Raw genomic sequence first — 12841 nt, forward strand, 5'->3', positions numbered from 1 at the left:
ACAAATTTAATTTTAATTTAGTTTTGTGTGAAAGTTTAATGACAAATTTGATTAATTTATCGTAAGAATTGTTTTTTTTTTTTTTTTTTCTGTGCGAAAATTTAGACACTCTTGATGCAAGTCGGTATTAAGAATATAAATATACATTGTTTGTAGTCAATGTACATACCAGATAATATAATGTGTAATGTATAATGTATAATATATATTTTAGTGTTATTTTGTTTTCTGAAACAAAAGGGAAAACGGTGTTGAGAGAAAGGATGAGAGGACAATGGGTACTCAAGGACATCAGTACAAACTACAAACGCAATATGGCAACAACTATTTTTACAGACACTTATTTCTCTCCCTTTTCATTTTCATTTTTATTTTTATTACTCACTTATTCCTTTTTGTTATTTAAACTTAAACTTATTTTACCTCTAGAGAGTATGCTCTTAAAATTTACGAGGTGGCACCGTCTGAAATACGACTTGCGGTTAGCCGCAGAGATGAATTCCGAATGCCAAGATAAAAATTAAATAAAATAAAATAAAGCGTATAGTATTATTGAGTGAAACTGGACTGTGCTGTGTAATGCCACTCGAGTAAAAAACTTAACTATATGCGGGTGACCCAACCTCTCACCTGATAAATGCTCGATTTATCTCTCAGTCCAGTCCTATTGTATAAAACCGCATAAAACAATAGCAATAACTTGTCCGTTCTGTACTCACAGCTCACAGCTCTGTCCTTGAACCGTTTTTACTCCGTAATCTATTTCTATTCAGTCACTCCCACAGTCGTAAAAAACTATTGGTAATTTTCATTTTTTTAAGTTATACACAATCCATGTCTGACATACTCATAACAGTCTCCAGGTAATTTATGGAAACTCGATAATTAAGATAACCGCTAGTCTCTTCAGGCTAATTTTTATTTTTTTTTTTTTTTTTTTTTTTTTTAATTTTAATAGGTTTTATAAATTACAGAAAGTAATTTTTATTTAGTAAGTTATTAAAATGTTTTTCTTAATTTTTGATGGTCAAAGACAAATTTTTCATTATTTTTTTACACCATAACAGCCCCATGTTCTATGACCTACGACTGTTTTCATCAGAAAACATAAAAAAGTAATTTTCTATAAAATGTCATTAATCGTTTCTCTGTTACCTCGAGAACGACGACGTACCAGAGGATAATTGAGTCTGCATCTCGAAACAATTATACGATGACAGTCACATAGTGGCAGGTTGTTTGTTACGATAATTAATGGTAATTGTTTAGACGCATGACTTCACGCACTTTTAGCTGTAAAAAATCAATACAAAGTTTTTTTCTTTTTAAATTGTTTTCCTCTACGACGAATTGGCGAATAAAAAGATTTAAATAAAAAAAAATTGATGTCTTGATTATCAGGAGAAATGAAAATTTTCCAAATTAAAATTCGCGTTTTTAATTTTGACCTCTTTTTCTCGTAAAAAAAAAAAAAAAAAAAAAAAAAACATTACAATCTTTTACTTCCAATATTTTATCACTGAAATATTATTTCCGTAATTATCTTAATTGTAAAAAAAAATAAAATAATAAAATGAAATGCCTCTTTGTCTCTGAAGATTAATCTGAAGACGTTTTAATGCTTCTTCATCAACCGTGTATCTTATATATTTGATTTATCTTTATTAATTCACGAAGAAGAACAACCGCGTCTAAATAATTGCCCAATTAATTTTCTTTCAATTGAAAGCTATTTATCTGAAAGTTCAAAAGTATTATTGTATAGGTTTTACTTTCCACAATCCCCTATTCAATTGTTCTTAGTAGTCCTAAATACACAGACTGAAACCTCAAACGTTAACACGACTGCCCTTCCATCCTTATATATCTTTTTAACATCAATGCACTTATTTATAAACTCAGAAATAAAATAAAATAAAAAATATATAGTACAAAACTGGACGTCTTGAAGTCTGCCGGATCATTAACGTGAGATCGTGTGACGTAACGAGCTGATTGGTGTCCCAGCCCGTCGCCGTAATGATCCTCCTTGTAAAGAGGGTATTAGCATCAGGAATCAAGAATCAAGTATCGAGAATCTCGAAAACGATGGAGGAGCATATCCAGTGAGTCGAGCAAACGATCGAGCGATCGAGCCATCCAGCTAAAAGATACCGTTAAGTAAAATCTCTTCACCTCCACCGTGACCTTCGTGTGTTGGACGTTTAAGATTGATATGAATTGGAATAAAATCATGATGCCTTTAAATTTATCTTTTAGTTGAAAAATTAAACCATGAATAATGTTCATTGTCGTTGTTATGGATAAATGACTCAGAGTTTATGCCTGTATAAAATATACATAAATATATACATATATGAACATTAACATTGTAGTTTATATACCTGAAAAATTCATCGGAGCTCAACAAAGAAAATAGCTCTCTATATAATGTATAATAACTCAAACCACGAGATTTATTCCAGTCATAGTCATTTTACAGGTATATATATCGTGATCTATATTCTATATAATATACATAGTTGCTATCGCATGCTATCGTTCTCTCGTACTTGTATTTATATTGGGTATATCGTGAAATACAACATACAACACTGTTCTCATCATCTAGAATTTATAAGTAACTTATATATACATTATAAGATTACTACACTACATTAGTAGGTCTGACTCAACGCTAATATTGACAAGAGTTTACTTTCACTCTCATTTTCGGCGAAACCGGACCCTCAACAAAACTCTTATACTCATCTTGTGTCTTTTTCAAACTAAAAATCAAAAACTATACGTCTAAATGTGCTGTATTTTTAGTAAATTCTTCACTTCTCTTCACCTTTACTTAGCTTAATGTCTCGCATCAGGATATATATATATATATATATATATATATATTTTTTTTTTTTTTTTTTTTTTTCAAGTATAATATTTAATCACTATGATGAGTTCTTTTAAAACCATGGGAACTAATATATATATATATATATATAATATTTAATGTATAATATAAAGGTACCTTTACAAAGGCTGGCACATTGTTGAGTATCATAATCGTAAATGAGTTTTTTAGTTTTTGAAATCGAGAACAATGCCTGACACTAAATTAGTGAGTGGGACGAAATCGGCGGATTGTAAAGTAAAGAGAGCTGGTTTATTACGATACCATTAAATATATTACGTGTATAAAAGCAAAACCTACTCAGAAGTGAAAAGTGAGAAATAGTTGCTCTATTGACTGGGTACATGTTGTAGGTACATCAAAAGCATTCCAAGGTGTTTGTTGCTGGGTTACATTACAATTGGATTCAAGTCCAACCTGAAAAAGTCTGAGGATAATGCACTGAGAGAATGCCAATTGTAATTTTCCTTCAGCGGTCACATCCATTTCCTATACTTGAGCGGTTCAATAATATCGATAAGTTGCCACTGATTCTTAAAAGGGGTCCAAGGTTCGATTGTTTCTAAGGAAACACCCCGCTTATGGGAAAAAGCACTAAAAAGTAAATGGTTTTGGTTAAGCAATATCAAATAGTAATTGGGTTGAAAAGTTTTAAAATTCAATTTTATACGGCTCAATATCATTTTATTGGCAATAAAAAATATTCTATTGATAATTCACAATATCTGATTAATCATTGTAAAAAAACTAGTTAATTTAAGAGGGAATATTCTTGATCCAAAAAAATTATTTTAGAAAATAATAAATGGTATGCAAACAATCTGAGGTTCATGAATCAACAAGAATATAGCAATAAAATAATTAGTAAGTCATATTTCTAAATAGTTAATTAAGTGCTCTCTAATGATTGGCATCATGAGTCCTGCAATTATCCATTAGGAAGTAATCAAATAACTGGAAATGAACCAACTAACTAGTGGGCGTAATATTATATTAAAAAAAAGATTATTTATATGATGAGATTAAGCGATATACAATGTTGTAATTTTCAATTGACAACTCAATAATATATATTTTTCTCATCGTTTATAACGATTCTTATGGACAGTGTGTGGGTTTGATCATGCAATATATCGATCCTTGTATACCTACTTGGTAGTTGGTACTCTGTCGAGAATCGATTTAATTTAGCCTGAACATATTTAAACTCGAACGTGTCAGGGTTTTTTTATTTTTTTTATTTTTTTTATTTGTTCACAGAATACAGAGTACAGTTTGTATTGAGTATAGTATAGAAAGAGCCGAGTAAAACGAGTCCTCAAGGGATTGAAATTGAACACGACGAGGTGGTTATATTTATATGTTTATCGGACTTTTTTTACTGCAGAAACCAGGTAACACGTCACTAAATAAACTAGAACGAGCGAGAGGCGTGGACGAAACGAAATGCTTGTCGGTGCAAATAAGGGAGTTTAAAAAAAATATATTAAAGAGAATTGGAGACGACTGAGTTGAGACCAAGACCAAGACCAAGACTAATACCTCCAGTAAGACTAAGACTAAGACGTTGAGGAAAGGAGTAAGGAGTGCTGCACATGCAAATATTCAGGTGGTTGGATTGGATGTACTCCTTTAAAGCGTGACTCGACGAGTGCTTGGACGGTGAGTTCTCGGAGGGAACGAACCGTGGCCAGCAGTTCTGCAATTAAAATAATCCTTGGGTGGTGAAGATCAAATCCAAGGACACTGGTACAGTACCCAGTCACAGTCCCAGTCCCAGTCCCAGAGCCAGTGCTTCAGACCACTAAAATCTTTAGCATTATTCATTAGTTACTTTTTTTAAACTTTTTATCCTTCTCTTTCTTGTGAGTCCCAGACTTAACTCCGGTTTATCAATAGAATGTATTAATTAAACGGTATTTTTGAATTATACTAAAATGATAATAACTTCGGAGACATTAAATAATGTGTGTGACCGCTGTGCTAACTAATGTATTTCGATATTTTATCTCTGATAGTACAACTTGGATATTTAAAATTTCATTAATATATTTTAAAAGAATTTAATCGATTTTTAAAGAAAGTACAAAGATTATCATATTCTTCAAAATGACTTTTTTGGTTAAAGATTTTTTTCTTTTGACTCAACTTAATTTTTTTATCAGTGCATAAAAAACTTATGAAATTAGGGCCTCAAAACGTAAAAATTTCTTTATAACCTCCTAATATTAATGTTTGCCTTACAACTATCAAGAAAACTTGTTTCGATAATTGTCTAAAAATGTATAATTCGAGGAACAAACTTGTTTTTTGTCGATGTCTATATAATGTAAGTTAAAGTATAAAAATTTAACGAGATTCTCCGACCATAAAATATTTTATTAAAAATACATTATTGAAAGCTAATGAAAATAAAACTACAGGAAGTAATCAATATGATAACTTTATTATTGAATTGAATTCGGTTATTTAGTCAGTTCTTTCCCCCATAGCTGATCGTTGTTGTTTTTTGGTGGTTGAAATACGGTTTTTCGATGGTACAAAAACGTTTAAAAGTACTTAAAAGAAGAAGAAAGTCATGAAGAGATAACGAAGAAACAAAAAGGGAAGAAAATAAAATAAGGACCCTCGGAATATTTATATGTTGGTGGTGTACCACGTCTACTATATGTATTATACAGTATATATCCGTACACTGGAGAAAGGCTCTGTGTAAAAGAGACGAAAGGGGAGCGAGTAGCTCTTTTAAGAACCGGAATTTAATACAGTGGCGTAACCCGCTGGAATAATATGTATATATATCTTACATTATCAACATCAACAAGTGGTGGACCAGCCGTAGCTCGTTTGGTAGGCTGACTCTGCTCTTGCCGGCTTGGACTTCCTTGTTCACGTGAATTTAAACAAGACGAGTTTGTTCACTTGGGATGATACCGAGTCTGACCAGCGACCAGGTACCGTTCGATTTACCAATTCGTTCGATACGGGGACACTAACGCTGTAATGTTATTCCAAAATCAATTTACTTTTATGCCAACATTATATTTTACTTTATTTACATTCATAATAAAAAAATTAATTCATGCTCTGAATATTAAAAAAAAAATCAACTTTAATACTCCTGCTGTAATCTTTGTTTAGAAGAAATTATATACAATACAGAATTTATCATAGATTGTAATAATTTATCGGTAATACAGGTTTTAACTTTTAAATCGGACACTAATTCATTGGCTCCACCTCTCGGAGTTGCCCAGAAATACATCTGACCTTGGCAAGGTCATTTTAATGCTATGGACAACCTACGCTTTCATATAATACGATGATCGTCCATTATGCTTCCATATATTAAGTTACTCTTATACCATCAGTAAATTAGTCCTCTATAAAATATATAATATAATATCCAGCCTCAAAACGAATAAAATAAAATTATCAATCCTTTTATGCACAATGATCTCAATCATTTATGAACTAAATTAAAAATGACTATTTTTATAAGTCAGTATTTCATTTCCTCTTGGTTTTTTTCCTCATTATGTAAAAAAAAGAGCCGTGTCGAACCATCTTGTCATCATTCATTTCACCTTGTTTGGTTGGACTTTTATTTACCTGATGCTTCTTAAAGTTAAAAAATGTTTATTTTTAATACTTTTATTTAATTCTTAACTTTTATGGACCACGTCTCGTTACACATTACACATTACAGGTTACACGCAACGCCTCAACATACACACTCATTCTGTTATTCTTCCTCGCCGTTAATGTTAATGTGTTACATATACATCACACATCATACATTATACATATAAATATAAATATAAATATAAATACAAATATAAACACATACGATAGAGATGAAAGGTACTAAGTGTATAACGTATGACAGGTCTCGATGAGTTGCAGCTACACCTGTTATTACGTGACCATTGTAATCTTTGTCGCTGAAGAATTTAACCTTCGGGATGACCGATTTATTTTTTGATCTTTTTTGCATATTTGCCCACATACGCACTCCCGTTGTGCGTAAAAGTTACAAGATCGGGGTGACTTTTTTTTTCTTTTTTAACCCGCTATTATTAGCTTCACCTGTACGGTTCGATATCTATATCCGTCTATGCAACAAAATGTTTTGACGTCATTTTTACCGGCATTAAGATGTCTCATTAATTCCAAAATTTGCATATGTATCAGAAATCGATGACAAAACAATAATTTTATAACTGTACCATAGTGTGACCGGACCAGGATCATCCGAATAAAAATAAATGACTAATTTTACAGATTAAGCTTCCACTATTCGTAGAATTATAATAAATGATTTCTTCTTTTAAAATTAAATTAAATATTGCATCGACAAGAAATGATTTTTTAACACTAGATAATCTACTCAATGTTTATTAACAGTTGATAAGTCATTAATTAAACACAATTTAGTAATTGTTAAAGAAAATTTATTGTTGAGACTTTTCTGTGAAATTTATTTTTTTTTTTTTTGTTTCAGAGCCAAGAGACCCGATGAACAGAACCGCGAGTCTCCGCGAGTGGATTCCGCCGGTGGAGGATTCGGAAAATGGCTGAAAGAGCACTTGAAAGGGTCATCCGGAAAAAATACTTGCGTCCAAGACAACAATAACGCTGATAACTCAAGCCCCCTATCGACGCCTCTAAAAACGCGTGGGTTGAGTGGCAACGGGGAAAAAGTAATATCACGGGGAATTTACACGCCGCAAAACGTCTATTGTAGTTTGCCACGTGAACACAGAAGGCATTCTCATGATTCTGGAAAAAGCAATAACGAGCCGTCAGCAAGGGAACGATCATCACGCTCGGGCAGTTGTCATCCACGGGAAAAAAGTCACCGAGATGGTACCGGTATCGCGAGGGGAGGTGTCTATGGCAGCGAGGGAAAAAGTTATAGGAGAAAAAACCGTGAAAAAAGACGACACTCTATGAATGAGACTCGTGAACATCGGAGTCATCGTCGTAAAAGGTAAGTTTATTTTTGTAATCATTTTTCATCTATAAAAATAAAAATAAAATATGTCTTTTTGTTTTTCACCGTAGACATTATTTTAAAAGAAAAGGATGTATTTAATTGCCGTAATTGAGTGAATAAAACAAAAAACGGCAAACGGGAATCGATATATTATAATCCGTAATATCAAATTGATTAACTTGAGACATTAAATTTAATTGACAAATTACGTATGAAAAATAATGACCAGTGTGTTGTTGAATTTTCCCCTTATCATTTAAACGAATGGCGGTGAGGAATAGGATTATTTTTCACTGATCGTTAATTGGTCGGGAAGGGAATAAGACTTATATATATATATATATATATATATATATATATATATATATATATATATATATATATATGTATATAGTATTATAGCATGAGCCATAGAAAGAAGGGGGAGTTTAAGTTGGTGAGGGAGAGGCTGGTTATATCAGAGAATTAATGACATTGACATCGAGCTTGTGGTGGTGGCGAAGAATAAGACACTGAAGCCTACAGTATAAGTAACGTATAACGTATAAGAGGAGAAAAGCATATCTTGGAGTTAAGGACGTTGCCCTCGGATTCGACACGCGTCCTTGAGGGATGTACCGAGAGCCAACATGGAGGATTTATGCAATATGTCCCCCCAGGCGATGTATATTCTCCCTTTCCTCCTCATTTTATTTATTTATTTTTTATTATTACCATTATCATTATTATTATTATTATTATTATTATTATCATTATCATTATTATTTTTATTCTCCTCACCTTCACCTTCTATTTTTGAAGCCGTCCATCTTGTAACCTTCCCTCGCGCATTCTTCAGCATCGCGAAACCTCACTACGTAAAACTCGATTCAGCTTCAGCTTCTCTCGAGCATCTAAGGCGTTAAATCCAGTCAATCCAGTTTCTCTCCTGGGGTCATTTCACCCAACGTGAAAACCCATCAGCAATGAATCTTGCCCAACTTAACTTAGGGATTAAGTATTAAAACAAAATTCATTTTTATCCCCCGTACCTCGGTCCCGCATCGGGGATTTTATTTTTAACTCAACTTAATATATACACTCAACTCCTTTAAAAAATTTATCCGTTCTTTATTCACGTACCTACTTCCTTTTCTCACTCCACTACTTACCACCTCATTCTCGCTCAAATTAAGGACCTTGATGTCTCCTGAAGAGTAGGGTTACAAAAAAGTAGATTATTTTTTGAATTATGCGAAACTTTGGATGATTATCATTGATTCTGTAAAAGTTTTAGATGCTTAGCTTTTTGATCTAATTTAACTTAACAAACCTTGATGATAACTTGGGAGTTAACTTTAGTATAAACTCTGTTGTGGCTGCGATAGTTGAATTATAACATCAGTGTCATGACAAATAAAAAGCTGGTGCATGGAACGCAAGGATACGATAAGGCAAAAACAACATTCTCGATATCGACAATTGAACCTGGCAACCCTCAATAGCATGCTCGATGCTCCTATCCATAGCCATGGTATCCCGAGACAGAGACCGAGTCCTCGTCGAAGTCCAAGCAGGAGATGCCATACAAATATATATGTAAAGAAATGTAAAGGATAGATAGATTGGATTTGCAGTGTGCATTGCAAAGGAATACACATCTTGAACACGCGTACATACACCAAACACCAACGAGAAGACAAGGTACTGGGATCCTTGAACCTACAGGAATGCAGCGGTCGCGGCCCACGCGAAACGACCGACGCTCTGTAGCCCACTCTCATCTCCTCCAAGACCATTTTCATACATCCAAATATATTTATACATATACATATCCAAGGATACACGTACTCTTAACTCTCATATGATAGTTGTAGGACCACGTACTCAAATTAAGTGCTCATGTACTGGAGATCCTCTTGGCGATAACCTGAATCGGTGGACGACATTTATCAACTCTCAGCATCTCTTTCGTCCAATTGTCAAGTGTCATTTGTTTTGGTAACATAACTCCTTTTTATTTAGCTTTTTATTATTATTATATTATCTCTCAACCTCGACTCACTTTATTTCATTTCTCATCATAAATGTACTCAAGCGGGACCATTCAGCTGAGATTAAAATAAACAAGTTTAAGACCTGAAAAACCGTTTGCAAAAAATAATCATGGTTAATGGGAAGAAAAATAAAAATAAAAATAAAAATAAAAAACGATACCCAGAGACGACCGGTGAATTAGATACTCAAGATGAAAGTGTTGATAAACATGATAAATAGCTTTATGAAAAGTTATTGTTGTCGAGGACAAAGAGGGCGGAGGATAATCGTGAATCATCACCGGAAATTAAAGGATCAGCTTATGATCACCATCAGGAAGTATTTATCCTGGATGACTCTGATCACGTTCTTGAGGACATCTGACAAGGAGACAAACCAGACAAGGATGAGGTCAGCTAGCTGCTGTCTCAAAACCAGTCTTCACCATTATTATATACTCTGCTAGAGATTAATTTTTTTATTCTACACAAAGTGTCTCCTTATAGACTCCCTATACTTGTTCAATTGCCCGAGTATAACTTCTGGCACACGCTCTTTATATCTTGCTATTTTTATTTTTTATATCATTATTGTTATGATTAATAAATGGTTCTTTTAAAACGAACTCATTAAATTCCGCGGGAGCGGCTGACGTTGTTAATTGCCAAGAATAAGGAAATGGATGATGTTGTGAACTAACAACTAAGAATTATTAAATTAAACAACGAATGTTTATAATTCCAAGTATTCATTTCCGAGAATAATAAGATTTCCGCGTCATTCAGACTGTCACCGAGTCAACGAGTCTTATGACAATCGTCTCAAGGATTATTATGAGACAGCTTTGACGTTTCACAAATTAACGAGCCAAGATTTAGAGACGCATCAACGAGACATGTCCTGTACTATAAGATTTATTTATCCTCAAGTAGAAATGATAAAACGGAAGATTCAAAATTATGGACAAGAGGACACTGAACTCTTTAGGAGCTTTTTTTAACGATAAAATGTATATAACAATTTATTCACAACAAAACACACAATTAATTGTTAAAAAATCCTTGAAAAGAACACCAATAGATCTAATGATATGTTGCTTCTAAATAAATTCTTCTATCAATGAACAAAAACGGGATTTCCAGGTGGCAGCCAGCTAGTTTATCAATCACTGTATATTTGTTACTATTTGACTAGGCAGTCAATAGATTATTTGAGGAGAGAATAAGGCGGGTGATCGCGATAATTCCACCAAGAATTGGCTTAATTGCGTGTGAGGCGTCATGAATACGAGTTACGAGAAGAGGAATCAAAAGACGGAGGAACGACGCTGATTATATTGGAGCATCAACTCCAGTATGAACGACTATGAGATTCTGATGAGCGCTAACGAACGACTTTGAGAACAACTCGATCAACGGGATACTGAGCTCGATAAACTTGATGCTCAGTAATATATTTAAACACTTGAGACTCTAAACCCATTACCATTACTGTGCCAGGTTTCAAAGAATTTTCTTCCACTTCATCGGACATTCAACTCTTGTTTATTTTTTTATCACTTGAGACCCTTATCCGAAGCTCTGTTCTGATACTATAACCTCTCAAATAAAAGTGACAAGCATTGTTATACGGATCAAGGAAAAGCAGAATAAAAATCAGTATGATAAAAATATTAATTTTTTAACGGAATCTAGAAAAGCTAACTTTTGATTTTATAGCTTGAATAAATGTCATGTTGTGTGTAGTAGTAAGATATTAGTGTTACCTGTAAATGAATTACGTCAAGTTGTCCAGATACATCGTAATTTTGCAGAGTATTAGCTTTTATTGCTATCGCTACGAGGCGTCCTGTCTCAGTACATATAAAATAATACCAACAATGTAAAATGTATTATGATTATGAGGCATCGTAACACTTGCTATTTCACTATGAAGATGTAAGTTAAACGATAGCCGGTTTTGTTGAGTAAGAGTATAGTAACTCTAAGAAAGAGTAAAAAATACCAGATACTGAATACTAAATATGAATACAGAGGAACACTCTGTTAAAGTAAATGGGATTTAGCCTTTTCTGGGCTCGCGTAAACGCTTGCTGCTTCGAGGGTGGCCTGATTATCATGCGCAACGGGATATCTGTCACCCACGCGGAGATAAGAAAATTATAGAACGTCCCCCATCAGATCCGTGAGAAGGAGAGAGAGAGAGAGAGAGAGTTTATTCTCCGTCTTATCTCATTTTATTTAAAAGTCGGGATCTCCGTCAGTTAAATTGCAAGCGTAGAGCACAGAGCACTATGACGCCTAGATGTAGAATGGAATCGCGATTCGATTCACGGCATTGAAAAATTCATTACCGGGCAGAGTTGAGGCTTGTCTGAGCTACGGAACTGAAAAAAGTTCAAGTTGGAGCTTATACATAATAAAAATAAAAATAATAATAATAATAAAATTATGATGATGATAATAGTACTGGTGTTGATGGACAAGGATGAAGATGAAGATGAGGAAGAGGAAAAGGATGAAGCAAAAGGAAGAGGAAGCATACCCATCAATAACGCCCAAGTATTCATGTCGAAGTATAGTAACGACGTCCAGTTAAAACGTAGTCATCCTCGTCACGCTTGTACTTATTACTCTGCGTTTTCTTCTTCTTAAGGATCAGGATCTTCAGGTCGTGTTTCGTTGCTAGATAACTTGACCTAAGGCTTTGATTTGTTCAGTTTTTTTTTTTTTTTTAGTTTGTCATTTCTTTCGGTAAAATATCAAAATCACCAGAATTATGTAATTTCAAATTTATTCAGAACCACAAAACTTTTAAAACATATCGACGTTCTAATTAGCAAATTGTCTAACTCTATTTTAGAAAATCTTCTATTTGTACGAAAAAACAATTAGTTCAAAATTTATTATCACTTTAACAAATACTTTAAT

The 12841-nt window shown here is 33.4% G+C and overlaps 1 protein-coding gene across 3 annotated transcripts in view; it reads left to right on the forward strand.

Moving 5' to 3' along the window:
• LOC123266499 (protein Shroom) overlaps window positions 1–12841 on the forward strand; it is a 117109-nt gene that overhangs the window by 10065 nt on the left and 94203 nt on the right. For all 3 annotated transcript variants that reach the window (XM_044730754.1, XM_044730756.1, XM_044730755.1), the window contains exon 2: window positions 7401–7889. In XM_044730754.1, coding sequence (XP_044586689.1) covers window positions 7401–7889 — 489 coding nt within the window. The remainder of the gene's footprint in view (window positions 1–7400; window positions 7890–12841) is intronic.

The sequence above is a fragment of the Cotesia glomerata genome, linkage group LG6 (genome assembly GCF_020080835.1).
Source record: "Cotesia glomerata isolate CgM1 linkage group LG6, MPM_Cglom_v2.3, whole genome shotgun sequence".
Lineage (NCBI taxonomy): Eukaryota > Metazoa > Arthropoda > Insecta > Hymenoptera > Braconidae > Cotesia > Cotesia glomerata.